The 19,744-nt window shown below is 30.1% G+C and overlaps 3 protein-coding genes across 10 annotated transcripts; 2 read left to right on the top strand and 1 right to left on the bottom strand.

The window, feature by feature from the left end:
* Window positions 1-62: 62 nt before the first annotated feature.
* LOC111690674 (heterogeneous nuclear ribonucleoprotein 87F-like) lies at window positions 63-6,058 on the bottom strand. 2 transcript variants are annotated; one of them, XM_046948818.1, is made up of 4 exons: window positions 5,845-6,058; window positions 4,403-5,384; window positions 4,202-4,342; window positions 63-289 (listed from the first exon to the last, which is right to left on the bottom strand). In XM_046948818.1, exons 1-3 carry the CDS (start codon window positions 5,890-5,892, stop codon window positions 4,209-4,211), a joined length of 1,164 nt encoding a protein of 387 aa, XP_046804774.1. In that variant the 5' UTR covers window positions 5,893-6,058; the 3' UTR covers window positions 63-289; window positions 4,202-4,208. The 2 variants fall into 2 exon arrangements, with proteins under 2 accessions (XP_046804774.1, XP_023308976.1); XM_023453208.2 differs by lacking the exon at window positions 63-289 and adding an exon at window positions 696-3,496 and having other exon boundaries at window positions 5,845-6,057.
* A 1,348-nt stretch (window positions 6,059-7,406) lies between these two features.
* Window positions 7,407-15,914, top strand: LOC111682629 (serine-arginine protein 55). Of its 7 annotated transcripts, none has more exons than XM_046950847.1 (10): window positions 7,407-7,573; window positions 7,797-7,951; window positions 8,038-8,108; window positions 8,178-8,279; window positions 9,889-9,985; window positions 13,610-13,683; window positions 13,772-14,074; window positions 14,175-14,336; window positions 14,744-14,775; window positions 15,018-15,914. In XM_046950847.1, exons 2-9 carry the CDS (start codon window positions 7,826-7,828, stop codon window positions 14,748-14,750), a joined length of 942 nt encoding a protein of 313 aa, XP_046806803.1. In that variant the 5' UTR covers window positions 7,407-7,573; window positions 7,797-7,825; the 3' UTR covers window positions 14,751-14,775; window positions 15,018-15,914. The 7 variants fall into 7 exon arrangements, 6 of the variants coding, with proteins under 6 accessions (XP_046806803.1, XP_046806802.1, XP_046806800.1 ...); XM_046950846.1 differs by having other exon boundaries at window positions 14,744-14,789; XM_046950844.1 differs by lacking the exon at window positions 14,744-14,775 and having other exon boundaries at window positions 15,057-15,914.
* Window positions 15,915-18,900: 2,986 nt separating this feature from the next.
* On the top strand, window positions 18,901-19,665 carry LOC124419893. Its single transcript, XM_046950849.1, has one exon. The coding sequence runs from the start codon at window positions 18,966-18,968 to the stop codon at window positions 19,560-19,562; it is 597 nt and encodes a 198-aa protein (XP_046806805.1). The 5' UTR covers window positions 18,901-18,965; the 3' UTR covers window positions 19,563-19,665.
* Window positions 19,666-19,744: the final 79 nt, after the last annotated feature.

The raw sequence follows: 19,744 nt of genomic DNA, 5'->3' as shown, positions 1-19,744 counted from the left end.
ATGCGGTTCGCTTTCGGCCGTTTAGACTTTAGTTTTTTTTTTTAATAATACAAACACAGAGAATTTTTTTTTCTATTTTTATTACGATATTATCAAAAATATTCAATTACATATAATGTATAAAATCCTGAAAAGAGATCAATATCTAAAAATTATAAATTAGAAAAAAAAACTTACCAAACTGATGTATAGTCGACGAAGCCTTAAGAGTATTTTTTTTTCAATTCCAAGACCGAGTACTACTCATTGGGATAGATGTAAACACAGGAGTATAGATTACATTTTCAGTCTTGCAACAAAACAAATCAAAGATATGGTAATTATTAGTACTGCTCTCTTGATAAATTAATAATAAATGATTTTTTCCCTTAATCAATTTTTTTTTGAAGATCCTCTTCTGATGTACTTGTGTATGTCGGAAATTATGCTAAAAATTGTTCTATTATATGTCAATTATATTATACACGTTTGTTCATAGAAATTTTTAAATAAACTTTTTGCTAATTCTTTATAAAATAATATCATTATTATAAATATTATATACAAATACTTGAAAACGATTATCAAATTCTTGTTTTTTAATTATAATATAAATTTTAAAAAGTATAACTTTTTAGGCTTCGAACACACATACATATCTGTAAAAATACAAAATATGACATTCACCCCTATGAGAAACTTATGTATATATATTGTATATGTTCTATTTTTGCATTCGTTTGCAAATTTAATTCACGTAAAATATTTTCGATTGAGTTTCGTCAACTGTAGTTATTTTAAATAATAAAATACATTTATATTGTTATTCGCAATTCAGAGCGCGTCATTGTAATCAGATGATAACTTGTAACACTATCGCAAGTGTTATGTTTAACATGAGGTTCCAGCTTCCCATTTGAAGTTATCGAAATGCAAAAAATATTTTAAATTCGGGAAAAATGTTTTAGATTAAAATATCTCAAAGAAGATCCATAAAGCCACGAATTCATAAATAAATATTAAAGCTATTCACTCAAAAATGTGTTAATGATGATCGGAACGCATAATATAGAGAATTGGAAAGCATTGAAACAAAATGGAATTGCTTCTTTTTCTTACGAAAATATTTTTACGCAAAACACAAGAAAATGGGCAAGGATGTGTTCGTAATTTATTTGATATAAAAACTAGGTTGCAATGCCATACATTTTTACAACATATCCCACATTTAAATTTTCATTTTAAAATTTTCTGTAGGACCTGGTTCACACTAGGAAACTTTTTTTGTGAAACTTTTGATTTTTGTGTGTGACAGATAGAGAAAGAAATATCAAGCATCTCTTTCTCCCACACTCAAAATCAAAAGTTTCTCAAGAAAAGTTTCCTATTGTGTGAACCAGGTCTAGGATGTCCCAAACACATCCAGATACACATAATACAATACGAGTAAGTTTAACCGTGTGACACTTGAAAGCAGAAACTGAAAATAACTGGGCCAAATAATAAAAGTGATTGAATTTTGATTTATTTTTGTTTTTTTAATAAATCACTCAGAATAACAGTTATAAAATGATTTCTACTTGTATGGTTTAGTATAAACTTTACTACTTTTGTTTTGTTACTTATGTTTTTAGCTGAGCACTTGGTTTTTATATTCCTTTTTAGTCTTATTTAAATGAGAGTGGGAGAGTAAATTGTTGTTTGCTATGATTTTTGAATATAGTTTGTTAGCATGTGTGTCCTAATCGTGTATTTAAATTTGCAATTTATTGGCACCTATTCCGCATTTTAATTTGAATCGAAATTTTCTCCGTTTGACAACTTTGGTATTCCGCATTTCGATTCGACTCGGCCCCATAAACAATAACTTAAGGGCCAAATAGGCTAAACAAGCGGCTTGACAAACATACCAGTATTTTACGTTTGTGCAAGCCTGTTGTGTAGTGTATGAGGGTGTTTCGTGTTTGCACAAAATGCAATGTTTGTGTAGTGTGTGATGAAATGAAAAAACGTAATTACGATAGAAATGCAGAATATACACAATCGTAGGACATTGAAACGGAATGGAATTGCTTCTTTTTCTTTCGATTCAGTTTTTTCTTGGAATATCTTTTTCCGATCATTGCGTAACTGAATGCGTAAACATAATCGAAATGCAGAATAGGGGTGATTGTTTTGCTTTTAAAAATAAAAATCATAGGTAGACGTTTTCAAAAATGTTTACAAAATAAAAATCAATTGTAGCGAGTTAGATTGGTGTTCTTTTCGGTTTCTTTCAGTGATAAATTGTAAAAACACTATTATAAATGTTAATCACAGCAATTAAACTTATAAAAACAAAGTGGATCCGTTATTTTCAATCTCTGCTTGAAAGTATAATCGCTTATATGATTTCAAAACTAAATTTACTAAAAATATTTTATATATACACTACATAAAAACGCTTTTTTGTATGTTGTAAATTTTTCTTTTACGCTTCCTTTTTCTTTAATTAAATATATAAAATGTCTTAAAATTAATTATGGTATATATTTTAAATCATTTTTTAATATATTAATAAATACACTGACAAAAAGACTGATCATATATAGCTTGTAAAAACAAATTAGGAAATTAAATTATATATATAAAAAATGAAATTGGAATTAAAAAAACCATTAGGTATATTCGTTTGCTGCTTGCAAGTGTTGTTACTATTTCCGAATATATACTTTGATATCAGAAAAAAATAATAAACACCAGTAGACAAGCGTACAGACTACATAGATATGGTTATAATTAAATACTGGGTACACAAAAAATAGGTACTTTTCTTACATACAAAACAATTAAAATTTTGCTGTTAGTTGAAAATCGTTTCTTGTCCAATTGTAAAAGATTTCTCTTATTCTTTTAATACCTTTTTTAAATACATATATTTATATAAAACCGTCTATCTCATTTTGTATATTAAAATGAGTAGTTAGCTTTATAATTGATTGGTGGTTTTGTTTGCGGTTTTAACATTGGAATCAAATGAAAGAATTATACATACTACTACATATTTTGTTTGTTAATATTAATTATAATTCAAGTATTTCTTTTTTGTATTCTATATCTGAAGGGTATTTTTGATGATATTATCTGTTATAAATAAAAACTTATTTACTCTACTAAAAATATAAGATGCTTAAGAGCCTAAAAGCAGGGTTCATAAAAAAAACAAAGTTACACTTGCTCATGTTTGTAATAACTAAAAAATAGAGTTACATCAATTTGTATACACACAGGCTGTGTTCAAATCGTTTGCGGTATTTATTTCCTTGTACCTCTTTATAAAGACGATAGACAGAAGATACTCTTTAAAAAATTAAGCTTTTTTTCGATTTTTTTCTGAATAAAATTTTATTTTATTGCCTGATAAGCCTGCCTGCCTGCCTGAGCCTAGCGTATTTCTCTTCCTCGCTTTGTTTTTCCTTTTCCTGCCTGCCTCTCTCTCTTTTTGTCTGATAGTTTTTGTATTTTGCTCTATTTTTACCTATTTGCGAAGGAGGAAAAAATTTTTAAATTTTTTATTAGAATTAACAATTAGAACATGATTTGTTGTCGTTATTTTTCAGCGTTTTGAAGGCATATAAATATGATACAACAGAGCGCTGATAATTAAAATGTATTTATGTATAAAATAAACCCAACATATTACTATTTGAAATGACGTTTTTGTTAGGTCAATTACATGGTACAGAAAATTATTTTCATTTTTATTTAAGGCTAGCTGCATTCATAGAATTATCAACGCTTATTTTTTCTCGCAAATCGGATTTGTAAATTTTTCAAATCCGTCAAAATATTAAAAATTCGATTCGGTATTCGAGATATAGTACATTATACAAATTAGTTTATTTTTATTGTCGTCTTTAACAATTTTTTTTAATAATTTAGTTTCTTTATTCCCATTAATGACCATAATTTAAACATAAAAAACATACAAAATATTAAATCAAAATGATGGTCGTAGAAAAATAATGTTGAAGAAAAAAATTAAATACCTAGCGAAATTTTCTTGTTGCTCTTTTTGTGTTATTTAAGATAGAGACTTGTCCTTAGATATGAAACTTTAACAATTACTTTAATGTATTTAATATGAGGGTTGCTTTTAGTTTTGTGAAAATGAAATTTTTGTACCATGTAATTAATAGTAGGTCTCTCTAAAATTTTAAGATATGTATATCATAAAACTTACCTTATACTTAATATCTTCTGTTACCACCGCCGCCGCCTCCAACATTACCACCACCGGGTCCTCCACCACTATTGTAATTATTGCCACCGAAACTACCACTTTGAGGTCCACTACTAGCACCACCAGCAGCTTGATTACCACCTATAAAGATATTGTTGATTAAAACAAAATAAAAATATTTTCTGTTTCTTTAAAACTCACCCTTATTGAAGCCATATGGTGCAGGACGGTTGTTGCCGAAACTACTGCGTTGAGGTCCACCACCATAACTTTGTTGATAGTCGTTGCCGAAATTGCCGCCACCACCGCCGCTGCTATTGCCACCCCAACCACCACCGCCACCGCTATTGCTACCATTGGCTTGAGAACCACCAAAGCCACCACCATTATTCCAACCACCGTCATTACCACCACCACTGTTCCAGGGACCACCGGCTGGTTGATTGTTCCAACCACCTGGTCCACCACCTTGGCCGCCGCCAAAGTTACCATTGTTACCGAAATTATTGCCTCCCCAATTTCCACCATTTTGGCGATTGCCACCCCAACCGCCACCACCTTGGTTACCACGATCATTGCGGCCGCCTCCGCGACCACCTTGGCCACCACCTCCGCGTCCACCGCCACCACGACCGCCATCCATATCCTGTTTGGCAATAGCTTTTTTCACATCCAAAGTTTTATTTTTGATGGTGTGGCTCTTTTGCAAAATAATCTTGTCAACGGGATCATAATCATCAAATTCAACAAAAGCAAAGCCACGCTTCTTGCCAGTTTCTTTATCAGAGACAATGTTAATTCCCAAAATGTTACCAAAGTCCTTGAAATATTCACGTATGCATTCTTCATCATGATCGTCACGAAGTCCACCAACAAACAATTTCTTAACTGTGGCCCCAGCATTGGGATTATCAATTTCTTGGCGTGGCACAGCACGTTTAGGCTCCACAGTGCGACCATCAATCTTGTGAGGACGTGCATTCTGAGCATTATCAATCATATACGAATGAGAATAAGTAATAAAGCCAAAACCACGAGAGCGTTTTGTCTTGGGATCTTTCATGACAACGACGTCAACAATATTACCCCATTTTTCGAAATGGGCTTTCAAACCTTCGTCGGTAGTACGGTAATCTAAACCGCCAATAAACAGTTTACGCAATTGCTCTGGCTCGTTGATGGGCTGAAAAGGACATACAAGTTTTCATATAATTTTTCCGTGTGATTTTCATTCATCCTATGCATTTATGTAAGTACAGTTAACAACGATGCAAAAAGTTATGCATAAAATTTTTCGAACTATATAAACGGAAAGTTCATTGTCTTAAACAAAACAACAACTTTGTTGATAAAAACGTTTTAATAGTATGTAAAATTTATTAACAAAAATGGGTAAATAACCTCATTTAAAGATTTTTACATACAAACGCACCAATTATGAAGCCGCCATTTTGTTTTTTTTTCTTTCACCAAATTTCTTTTCTTATACATACATTTTCAAAGAAAAAATTGCAATATGGAAGGAAAACCGAAATACATTTTCATTTACAGATTTTACAAATTAAATAGTTAGTTTAATGCTTTAAATTATTAATTATTCAAAATAGTAAAAATATAACAAATATATTACAAATTTTATTTACCTCATCATTGTAATCGCTGTTGTTTCCATTTTCGTTTTTTACAGACATTTTTATACTCTTTATTCGAGAATTGTCAATACAAAATGAATTTTTAAATATTTAACACTTTTTTAGTTTAATTTTTAAACTTTTATTTTTTTGAGATTATTTGAAGACCGACCAGTCAAAAAATACACAATCAATTCGGGCAGACTTCCACAACGAATTGAAACAACGCGGCCGGTTTTCTTTAGTATGTTTTTTTGCAAAGGCTTCTTTGGTCGTTTAATTCTATTTGCAAGAAAAAGACAATTATTAGCAGAAAAAGGAGTTGTGAATGAAAAATAGAGACAGATCTATTTACAAACAAAGCTGCCATAATTCGCCTTGAATGCAGCCGGTTTTTAGTACTATTTGCAGTGATGACAACTACCTATTTTTCGGTAAATCTAGCGATTTCCATAACAAACAAATTTGTTTGTGCTAACCCCGTTTCTATATTAGACAAATATTTATTATTATGCTAAAAGTCAAATTGTTATCATGATAACAAATTAGCAAGTACAGACGGCATTTATTAGCGTTATAATAAATATAATATTGACGTCATTTTATTGTAAAATTTGTGTATAATTTTATTTTTGTGCAAATAAAATTGATTTTAAACATAAATTTTAGTGAAATTAGTGTTTATTTATAAAATTTGCATTTAGTTTTAATCGTTTTTATAAAATATAGCATTATTTCAATAAAATTATCTCTGGGTTGTCGTGATAAAATCAGCATTTTGTTACCCCTATGCATGACAATAAACAATAAATAAACATAATATTTTATTTCATAATCAACAAATTTAACAATAAGAAGTAGGGTTCTATAGTTGAAACGAAAAGTCGACTTTTTGCATTATATAAAAAGTCGATTTTTCGACTTTTCGACTTTTTTCATTTAATTAAAAGTCGATTTGTCGACTTTTTTGGACTTTTTCCGACTTTTCGACTTCTTTCGACTTTTTCCGACTTTTTCGACTCTTTCCGACTTTTATTTACAAAGTCGACTTTTCGACTTTTTTCATAGACGATAGTCGAGTTATCAACTATTTTTGACAAAAAGTCGATTATTCGAAAGTCGATTTATAGAATCCCAATAAGAAGTAAGAGTTAATTTTAGTTTTATTAACAAGAATTGCATAGAACTTAATTCTATGTGTTGATTGATGGGAGCTATGATCAAATATAAAACGATCCTGTTAAATTTTTTCCCGATAAAAATGATTGTTAATAAATTATTTGTGTTTACATAAGTGTTTTTTAGAGTTGGTTTTTATGGACTGAACCAATTTTGAGTCGGTAATTCTATTAATATTTATTTAAAAAAATGTCATTTTCATAATGGAAATTAAAATAATAAGTTATGATGGTAAGTATACTTTTAAAAATCGCCAGAAATTATAAAAATAACGCTACATTATTTAGTACTTAATATTTCCGAACACTTCCATGGCAACAACATTAATGCCGCCAAGGCGAATTTATAAGAATTCGCCCTATTTGACGCCATTTCTACTTTTTTACTTACGAATGAAAATTCACTCTTCGTTCGTTTTCGGAACACGCGCTTGATACGTCGTGAGTTTTTCAATCATTGTTTTTATGTGTGCTGTGAAAAAAGTGAAAATTTCCCGAAATAATTAAGATAAAAAGAATAATCCAAATCAGTAAAATTGTTAAGCTAAATTTATTTAGCAAAGGTGAGAATTGGCAAAACAAATATTCCTTAAAAACTAATATTTTGTAAAAAAAACCTTGATTATATTATAAACAGTATGTATTTGATAAAAATTATGTACCCGGTGACGCCATATTGCAAAAATTTTTCAATTACCCTAATCATATAAAAAAATGTGTTTTGCGCAGACTGTATTATTGATTTAAAATTTCAATAATTTAAAATAAAGATTATTTATATTTTAGCTTAAAAACACATTTAAATAAATAAAACAATGGTGGGTTCACGAGTGTATGTTGGAGGTTTACCATATGGTGTAAGAGAACGCGACTTAGAGCGTTTCTTTAAAGGCTATGGACGAACACGCGATATTTTAATTAAAAATGGCTACGGTTTTGTGGTAAGTAGATACAGATATGATATGAAAAAAATCAATAAAAAAATATGTTATGACAACACATTAAATACACAATAATATTTTTGCAGGAATTTGAAGATTACCGTGATGCAGATGACGCGGTCTATGAATTAAATGGGAAAGAGCTATTGGGTGAAAGGTAATAAATAAATATTTAAATTTCCATATCAATTTGTTAATATTTATCTCTTTTACAAATTGATTGCAGAGTTGTGGTTGAACCTGCCCGTGGTACAGCTCGTGGTAGCCATAGGGATCGTTACGACCGCTATGATGGTGGTCGTCGTGGTGGCGGACGTTATAATGACAAGTGAGTTGTAATCGTAATTATCCTTCTAAAATTGTTAAAGAAATAATATCGTCATATACCTATGTACCTACATACATATGTATGTATATCAAGATCATCAAGACTAAAGATATATGCATACATATAGTCGGAAATAGAACTTTTCTAGAACGACAACCCTAAAAATTTAAAAGCAAAGACCACTATATTAACAAAAAACGTTTTTTTTTTTGCGAGTTTCCATTTATTGAGGGTAGTAATAGAATCTAAAAAGAAACAAGTAATATTTCTATATTCGGCTGTGCCGAATCTTATATACCCTTCACCAAGTATGTTTTAAAAAACAGTTTTTATTTATTTTGTATCTCTGCACACATGTCATACATAACATACAAACAAATATAAACTGTAGCAGAAAGAAATATTAACCGTTGTGCTGTAATACCACCGTCAAACTGTATTACCACCCTCAAACAAAAATGTGCTGTATTACCAACATATTACTTACTTCTTTATCTCCTAGTTCTTGTTATACAAAAAAAAAAAAAAAAAAATACACTGCTGAATCTCCACACGTACATGTACATCTTTATCCAATTCACAGTGTTGTTGTTGCTTTTTTTAACAAAGCATGAAAAAAATGTGGCTTTTTTGATGAAATTTTCAGAGGTCTCGGATTTTTGCTCATATCTTCGTTATTTATAGACCGATTTTGCTGATTTTATAGCGATCTTCTCGAAAGCATGTCTAACTGAATTATTGAAGATTCGGGTCTCGCCGATATCTGGGGATCTCTAAAAACTGATTTCAACAGACAGACGGACAGGGCTTAATCGACTCCGCTATCTATAAGGATCCAGAATATATATACTTTATAGGGTCGGAATATTATATAATAGAAATTACAAACGGAATGACAAACTTATATATACCCTTCTCACGAAGGTGAAGGGTATAACAATGAAAATATAAAAAAGAATTAGATTTAATGAATTCTAATATCAATTTTGTGTTGGATCTAGAATGCGTTAAGCATAAAACCGAAAACGTAAGATTGTGTAGTTTTTAAAAACAATTCCGACAATAATTGTATTCTTTGATGGAATTAATTCTGGAAGATCTAAACTTTTTTTTTACACTTCATCATATTTGACTGTATTATTTACTGCTTCAAGAGCATCACCAGATTTATTGATAACGTAAATTATATTTAAGGTTTGTCCTAGATAGCTACGTCATAGCTGAATAAAAGTAGCCAAGTAACACTATTTTCAGTAAATATCCGTCAATAGCAAATACTTATTCTATTCTTTATTATGACAACTTCTGTAGTAGTAGTAATATTCAACTCGTTCCTTCTGGCATGAGTACCTAGGAAAAATAATCTCTTAATTTAATGATAATAGCATTCTCATCTGCTCTCCACAAAAGCTCTGACAAGTGGGGTTTCATTGAACCATCTGAGGGGCCCTATATACTGTTCGTTAAGAGAGGTTTTAATATACATAGTTGCAAATTATATATTTAAAAACATATTACATATTTATCTTAAATATAAATTAATAAAAAACATTGTAAAATTCCATTTTATAAACTAATAATTTTACCATAAATACGTTTTTTCTTTCAGAAATAAGAACAACAGATCAAACTCCCGCTATGGTCCACCATTGCGTACTGAATATCGTCTAATTGTGGAGAATTTGTCCAGTCGTGTCAGTTGGCAGGTATGTAAAACGTTTTTTGCTCACATATCTATTTCAATAGCTCGATATTTTAACCCGTAGAATAAAGTAGTTTCAAAGGTTTTTTAAAGTTTCAACAAATGTATTATACTCCTCCTTTATAAAATGAATGATAAATCCAATTACTTATGGATTTCAAATATTCGATTCAAGAGGAGGGTATAAGACATAATAAGTATATTATTTATCTAAATAAAATAGTAAATTTCAGTTATTTTTTACATTTAAAATTATACACATAAATGCAAAATATATAAACATTTTTAATAGGGCATGGCTTGAATTTTCGTTTGTAAATAAAAAATCGTAAAATTATAAAAAAAACAGAAAAGCTGTCGTTTTAAATACATATTTCTAAAACTTTATGATTTTTGTATTAGCAAAACGGTTCGGATCATGCTTTATTAATAATAATCAATAATAATTAAATTAATGTCAAGTTTGTGTGTATTCCTTTAAAAATACATACTAATATTATTATTTTTTTTATACATACAAAGACGTATTTTGTTTTTCTGTATACACATACCAATACAATGTTATATACTATAAATGTATACATACCTTCATACATATCTTTCCTGCATGATGCAACAAAGAAATCCTTATGTCCTCCTAACTGAACTACATTTGATTTTATTTTTTTTTTGTTTTGGTTAATCTTTATTATGATTTTTTTTTATTTCAACTAACTTTTGCTTAACTATTTTTTTAATTAATAAACAAAACAAATATTTTTTTCAACTATTTCCTTGAAAATCCTTTCAATATTTTGTATATAAACTCAATGTGTGTGAATTAAAAAGAAACTGACTTATCATTTCCCCCTAAAATTGTTTCTATTTTTGAAATGTTAACGACCAAAACACTACCAAATGCACATCAAATAAACTGGGTACATCATCAATCACCCTGCCAATACAGTGCGTGTCCTAAAATAAGATACATACAAGTGGTGTTTCAAATTAGGTGAACAATAAACAAATGGGTCAATTATGAAGATGCACTTCAGAACGGAATAATCAATCGTATTGTGTGTGTGGGTCCTTATCGCATCTTCCACAAATTCTCAATTAGATGTGTGACTATCGTTATCAATGCTAAAAAGAAAGGTGTTGGCAAATTATAATACAAAGAATATCAATTATAACATTGATAAAGCTGGTCAGTTAGTCAACCGAACCATGTATTCCAATTGATGATTAAACATTTTCAACACAAATCGTCGTTCAACGTGCAAAAATGATGATCGATAGATGCGTACTTGTTTTATACTAAGGAAGAACCGAAATAAGAACTATTTCTTTTATTAAATAGATATAGAAGACGTATTTGTTTTGTCAGAGATGCCAATCATGTTCAGGTTTCTTAACATACATATGTAAATTATTAATTACCTTCGACGCAGAAGATGCTTACGAATGACATCGCAAACTGATCGCTTTTAAAATGCTATGCGTGTACGAACGAGTGTAGAAAAATCTCATAATTCTAAACATACACAACAATCTGTAGCCACTTGCTTATAAAAAAGACAATTTCATCATTGTGATATGAGGCCGCGCGGAAGAGAATTATACAAAATACATAATAAACATGAGATAAATCCATACATCTCAATCGTTCTATCTATAGACGCCTACTCTGACTACCGACAACTTATATCGAAATACGGTGGTCACCAAAAATGTTGAAGTTGTTTTATTTATACGTTTGTGTTTGTGTCTAAGATTGAGAATTAATGAATGATACCATCAATTTAGGTATTTCAAAAATCAATTTCATTAAGTTTTAAAACAAATTTTTAATATTTTTGAAATATAAAAATTTAATTCTAGAATTCTGAAAGTATATTTCGATTTTATCTTTTCCGAACACAAGATTTCGGAGTACTCGATAGAAGCAGAGGTCCGACCATTTGTGCGATTGTGAAATAAACTAAATGCGTATCATATAATATCATGTTTGGAATAAACTTGCGAATTATAAATAATGATCGTGCGGGAATATCAATCTAATCCAAACCGAGCCTGTCGAGTATTGTACAACAACAAGACAGATACAATAAAAAGTTAAAATGAAGTCTTTCTGACGGCATATAAAACAGGCAGGCAAACACTCTTCCCAAGAAGACAATTTTTGTACATTGAGAGGGAGCGAGAAAGGAGAGGGAATATTTTGGTTAAACCTCGATGACTGGGATGACACGATTCATTTCTTCCAACTTTTTTTGGCATAACCATTCTAAGACAGTTGATGAAGCGACGACTACTACGAAGCGAGGAAAGCTTAAGCTCTACGTCCTAGTTGAGCAGATGCTTTAAAGATGTTTGACCACACGAATAGACCGGCATAATACTCTTACATAAACTTGTCTCCTTTTAACTATGAGACATGTCACAATTTCTCTCTTTTTCAGTAGTTGCAGTACGTTTTTAAAGCGAACTGATACATGACTCTGTTTTCCAGTGAGGTTGGCAAACTAAACTCATACATGCATCGGTCCATAGGTTCAGGCTTATATCATTCCTCTGGCAAACAATTTTGGCAGATGTCATTGGCTAATAACTAATGTCGCCTACTACTACCACCAGCACCACTGTGTTCCCCCTTTTCCAAAAACAAAGACTACTGGAAGTTTGGCAATAATATGTATTCAGACAGTTCAGATTTGACATGGTCTGTGTCGGTTAAATCGTACATTCTCCGATGTTTACATTCCTCCAGCTCTTGATTTTTAGTATTGGTTATAATAAAATGTACATTTTCTTAATATGTGCCCCCCTTATGATGATAATGATGATGATGAAGTGTGCCCTAATCGCGATTTTGTAGTACAGTCAGTTCCTATGAAAAACACGTGTGCATCGTTCTTGTGAGGTGTGAAGTGTATGCGTTACTACAGCTTGATAAGATGTGCAACTTTTATGAGAAATGGCCGTCTACTTCTAACAACTACCCTTCCACATCACCTATACATACATAAAAACACGTGCCACAATGTCAAAATTGGTCAGTTGATCGATCTCCTTCTGGTTCTGGTAGATTGGTTGGTCCATAAAAAACGTTCCAAAAACAGACGTCTCGTCTTCTATGTAAGAACTGTTCAATTCAACCATGTCAAAAAGTTGTAATTTTAAGTTTTCTTTTATATATAATATTGATTATTATTCTTCTAACGTTTTTTCTTTTGTGAAAAGAGTTGAAGACACCACGAAAATGAGTGAATATTTAAGCAAATGTTGTATGATACATGCTTAGGCGTGAGTGTAAGGGACACAGAAATAACGTGATACTCGCACAGAAAGGCAGGCAGGCAGACTAAGGATGAGGAAATTTTTATAAGGATTACTTACAACTTTGTGTGGTCAGTCAGTGAATTGATGGTCGATTTCTGTATTATCAGTCTAATGATCGAATGTTGGGACAAGTCATTGATCGGACGCACGCGTGTTTCTATAACAATCGGCTGAATATATTTATTCATTTTCGAATGTGTTACTCTTTTAATTTCTATTACAACTAATGTTTACTAATGTAAAATTTTTTTGTTTACTCTTTCTATGGTGCTTATCGTGGTGTTTGTTTAAATATATAATATAATAGGACCTTAAAGATTATATGCGCCAAGCCGGTGAAGTAACCTATGCTGATGCCCATAAGCAAAGAAGAAATGAGGGGTAAGTACCTTTTCTCTCTATCTACTTCAAGAACAAGTAGGTCAGGAATAAATGGTTAATTATTAAATTATTTATTTATATTTTTTAGAGTTGTGGAGTTTGCTTCATTGTCTGATATGAAGACTGCTATTGAAAAATTGGATGATACTGACTTAAATGGTCGTCGCATTCGTTTGGTTGAAGACCGTCGTAGTGGCCGCAGTGGTCGTGGAGGACGTGGAGCATCTGGTTCATCTAGCTCCCGATCACGTTCTCGTTCACGCAGACGTTCTCGCTCTCGTTCTCGCCGTTCTTCACGTTCACGTTCCAAGTCTCGCAGTCGTTCCAAGTCACGTGGAGCACGTTCAAAATCTAAGTCACCAGTTAAATCACGATCCCGCTCACGTTCAAAGTAAGTTAAAGAAACATTTTTATAAAAGCCATGTTTTTTTACATATATTACATGTGAATAATAACTAATATAAATAATCGTATATTTCTAATCTCAATAGCAAATCACGTGAATTGTCAAAGTCGAAATCTAAGTCTCGTTCCCGCTCACGTTCTCGCTCGATCAAACGTGATTCCCGTTCGCGCTCTCGTTCACGTTCCAATTCTAAACGTGAATCAAGATCACGTTCCCGTTCTAAATCTCGCAGAGACTCACGTTCACGGTAAGTTGTGTTTAGTTATTGTTTTAATTTGTGCACTCACTGTAAATTAAATCTTTTCCGTTTTTTGTTTTATTTTCTTTTGTGTTGCAACAATCGATTGATTTCAACAATAAACATACATATAACCAATGATTTGAATGATTGCAATGCATCACATACATAATTATAATTTGTAATTAATTATTGGATGGATATACACTACATGTATTGTCGTCTGTCGTCTTTGCAATGATGCCGTCTCTCACAATTCGTGTTGAGTACGTTATTCTCATTACTCCTACTTTCCTTAACTGTAAACTCCTTTTCTTTATATGTTTTATATTATTTCCATTTTCTTTTTTTTAATTTTTAAAATTTCCAAATTTATTCTTGTATTCAAAAATGTTTTTCTGAAATTTCGTAAGCAGAAGTTAAAAATATGATCCATGAAAATAAATATGTATTCGTCTTTTGGTTTGTCGTTATTTTAACTGCTATATACTGCTTAAATAAAATGTTACATCCCATTTTACTAAAAAATTATCATATCTATCCAATGAATTGATTTCGAATGGGGTGTAACATTTGAAAAAAAAAACAACCTGTTGCTTCTGTTCCTCATCATAATATGAATATATTTTTCCTTCTTATTACTAATATGTTATATATTTTCTTTCTTCTTTCTCGTTTTCTATTTTACAGCGATCGTTCTGTTTCTAATGACAACAAATCACGTTCCAGATCAAGATCAGCATCACCGAAAAATGGTAACGCATCTCCTGATCGAAACAATGAGAGTATGGATGATTAGATTTTAGAGACTTTAAAAATACAAAAAAACAAAATACAACGTTACTTTTTTCTTTCCTTCTTTTTTTTATAATCATTATATATAATTTCTTCTTTTGCTTTCGAGTTCTTCTTAAGCTCGTCGCTCTTTACTACTATTATTAATGTTTATGTAATTTTTATTTTAAAAAACTACGTAAATTTGTATTAATATGAAACATGAAAAACAAAAAAATAACCAATAATCTATTATTATCTTTTGAGATATTAAATGTAAACACAAGCAAGAATGTATAACTTTTTAGTTAGAATATGTGTGTAGTTTAATGGGATTTCAGTGCTTTCACTACGTGCTCCCATATGAATATACGCGCAAAATACGTGTATTTTGTATATCTTAACCACTGTTTAAACACGTTTACATTTTATTGCATAAACATATTTGTTTTTTAAAATTTTGAAATTTTTAAAACTTAATTTTCTCTTATTGTTTTATGTCTTTTGAAAAATAAAAAAATAAAGTAAAAAGCACTTCCCGCCCTACCAAATATATACCACATAATGAACCATACATAAAGGCAGCATTTCAAAGAAAGATGCTCTTAAAATATGTATTGGAGAATAAAAAAAAGTAAAATTTGACGTTTTTATAAATATTTTTTTTATTTTTATTAAATTATGCATTAATTATTGCGGTATATAATAATATAAATACAACAAAAAACATTTATTATTTAATCTTAAAATTCTACACTATTGTAGTACATTCATAAGAATAGAAAAAATAAAGAATCAAATATAAATATTTAACATTTGTTTTTGGTTTAAAAAAAATTGTTCACAATGTTTTTTAATTTGTCCCACTGTGTCGAACAGCAAGCAAGTACAAAAGTGTATTTTACAAATTTGACAAGAATACCAGGCGAACAGAATTTGCAACTAGTATATTTTAATATTTTTTAAATTTTATTCCTGAAAAAACTTCACATATCTTAAGGCTTTAACATTAATATACATTTATAATTCTTGATATGGCAACACTACACTTATAATGTAAACCCTTAAAGTATGTGAAAGTATTTTTTAAATGGGTTTTGTAAGTTATTAAGGTGATTTTATAGTACGCAATTTAATACCTTTTATATGTTTTTTACATACATGTGATTTTATTTTACATATATAAATATTCAGATGAATAAATTAATAAAAATTTCAGGCAGCATTGCAAAATTGGCGACGTCATTGGTAATTTGTAGTTTAAACATAACACAGAATAAAGCTGGAAAAGAAAAAAACAAATATATTTAAAAAAATTAGTTAAGGCTTATTTACTATTAAAAATATATATTATATTAAAAATTCGGGTTGAATTTTAGATACTATTTAAAGTATACCAGTCTACTTAGAATCATTTTCTGTATCGACCTAGCTATGTCCGTCCGTCTGTCCATCTGTCCGCCCGTCCATTAAAACCTTGCAATCAAACTAAAAGTTAGAATCGGTCCATTATTTCACCCAGCCCCCATACAACTGACCCCTCAAAAAGGGACTTTAAATTGTATTATTTATTGTAATTGTTTTATTTATTTTCTAAAAAATGGAAGATATTAATAGGTAACGGACATTTATTGCAATTTTTTATAAAAATAAAAAAATACAAAAAATCTTTCATGTACAAATTCATGGGACAAAAAATCATGTTCAAATCATACAATTTATTACAAAATTCATTCCAGTTATGTGTTATTTTTTCTGTGTAAATAGAATAAAAACATATAAATTTTAAATTATTCATAAAATATAAAATACACAAAAGAGAAATTAGATAAATTTCCAGTTTCCCCATTAATAGGACAAAACTGAAAATTTTACTACTTTTACAATTTTATTATATCAAAACTCTGAACCGAAAAAATCGCCTTGCCTATTAATTACATAGAAATTATGTGTCTACATTATAATAACAACAACAACAAAAGTTTAATTCCATTTTACTGTGAGTTACAAGAAAAAAATAACTGAATCAACTCCATAAATAGCTGTTCGAAACTTAAGCAAATTTTTGATCTTCTTATGAAAATCGTTGGTCCTTTTAAGTTCCAAACACCTTTATGGAATAGAGAAGTTACTAGTGTAGTTCGCAATGAATCTCAATCGGATTTTAAGTCATTCGCCAGCTGCAATGTTTTCTAAAACTGCGAGTTTCGACCCAGCGCTTCAGAATGCCGATCAGCATCTCTAATGGACTTGAGTCAGGAGATTTTGATGGACAATCAAAGAATTTTGGTCCTATTACACGATAACTAGTTTTAGATCAACTTTGCCAAAGGTTTTGGTTAATTATCATGCTGAAAATCGAAATAAAAAAAGTTCCGTGTTCAATGTACTTAATCCTGTGATTTTGTTGGTGAAAAATGTCCCAGAAATCAAAACATTCCAATTTTATTTGTATTTTAAAATCATGACTTACTCTACTCACCAAAAATCTTGCCCACAATTTTAATTGTTGGGCCTTCATGCTTTTTTAAGTCTTCAATATATGATGATGTACCGCATATGAATCCCGCAGTGACATGGTACAGAGTTTACTTAAAGAAATTCGATTTTTTTCACAAGTTTTGTACAATTTTGGGTAGAACATTGAAAAAGATTACGCATGACTAATAAAAAACAGTTTTATTTAAAAACGGGTCTACATTTTTCTTCTTAAATTCAGACAGAGTATGCGAGGCTCAAAGGCTAAAGGAAATATTATAACATACTCTTTTAGTAAAGCCCAATAATGAATGGAGAGCAAAAATTAAAGGTTGTGGCCATGTTTTTATGAAGAGAAGAGTTAGTCCTGATATTGAAACACAAAGTTGGATTGTTTTTGTTTTTGGGACGTTTTTCGCCATCAAAATGAATCATATGATTGAACAGAACAACTTACTTTATTGCGATTTCAGCATAATAATGAACCAAAATCTTTGGCAAAGTTGATCAAAGAGTACCAAACCAAACTCTTCGATTACTCATCAACTTGCCAATTGAGAAAACATTGCAGGGGCGAATAGCTTTAAATCCGATTTAGATTCATTACGAACTACACTAGTAACTAATCTATTCCATAAAGGTGATTGGAACTCAAAAGGACCAAAGATTTTTAAAAGAAAATCAAAAAATTACTTAAGTTTCGAACAGCTATTTATGGAGTTAATTCAGTTATTATTTTCTTGTAACTCACAACGAAATAGTATTAAACCTTTATTGTTGTTATTAAAATGTAGTACAAATCAATTATATAATTGTGAATGAAACAATTAAAATGGAAAATATAGCACTTTGTATACAAGGCCATCCTATGAGCCCTCTTGAAAAAAATCTCTTTTTTTTGTAAAAATAAATATGTAAAAAAATCAAAATTTTCACTGGTGTAGGGTTTCATATGGTCGACTATGACCGACATTATATTTATACTTGTTTTCAATTCAAAATGTTCAATATTAGAAGTCTTTTTGATACCTATTGTTGTCTTGTAGGAACATCAGAAATTCTCATTTTTAGGCTAAATCGATTTTAAAATATGTGTATAAGAGTCTCGCAAAAATATAAAAACATACAAAAGGAAAATAAACTCTTGAGCGAATTTGTTCAATTCTTTATTAAATAATTATCACATTTGTTTGTTTGCCCATTAACCCCAGTGAATAACTTATAATGATTATTATGTTTATAAAAATAATATGAGAATTTCATGATAACTTCTTATATTTATATATATTTAAATGAAATACACTCTTTCATTTCAATACGTGATTTTCATGGTAAAAAAGTGTGCAGTTTAGAATAAGATCTTAGTCAACAGAGACCTTTAACGCAATGATAAATAGTTTGCTTATAAAAATAATTTTTTATATTCAACTATCTTCGTTATTACTAAGTCTTGGCCTATTGGGAGGTAGAAGTGAAGCCGTAGTAGATGTACATAAACGAATTAATAACTTTGTGAATATTTTTCCTGGTTTATCGAAAATATTTAATATTAATAATGAAGATAATGATGGCTCATCTGCAAAAAGTACTTTTTCTCATAGCTTAGGTCCGATTTCTGTAAACTTAAATATGTACGATCCACAACAATATCAAAATGGAAATGTTGAAGTATACTATCATTATGTTCCACCACCACCAGCTACAAATTTTATACAACCAAATACATATGGTCAATATTATGGACCAGTGCCACCTTTGGGTTATTATCCGCCACCACAATTTCCACAGCAATATCCTGCCCAACATCCTCAACCTAATTTGCTACCAATGCCACCTTTGGCTCCATTTAAAAATGCCAATTTAATTCAACCTGACCAACCATTAGACAAAGGAAAATTAAAAGGAATTATAACTCCAGATTCGCCATTTTATGTAAAAATACCGGAAGAGCCAACCATGTATGGTATCGAACCAAGACGTTAAATCTTACATATGCATGTATGTTTTTTTTTTAATTTGAATTATTTTCCTTAAATAAATGAACATATTTATGTATGTATGTATGTACATATTCTGCAAGTTGTAATTTGTGATGAAATGTTTTTTTTGTTTATACCTTTTACGTAAAAATCACAACAATCTTCCACGGAATGAGTACAAAAGTA

The sequence above is a fragment of the Lucilia cuprina genome, chromosome 4, assembly GCF_022045245.1.
Source record: "Lucilia cuprina isolate Lc7/37 chromosome 4, ASM2204524v1, whole genome shotgun sequence".
In the NCBI taxonomy this organism is placed as follows: domain Eukaryota; kingdom Metazoa; phylum Arthropoda; class Insecta; order Diptera; family Calliphoridae; genus Lucilia; species Lucilia cuprina.
Note: the sequence above shows the minus strand (reverse complement) of the source record. Positions and strands in the feature narration are given on the sequence as shown.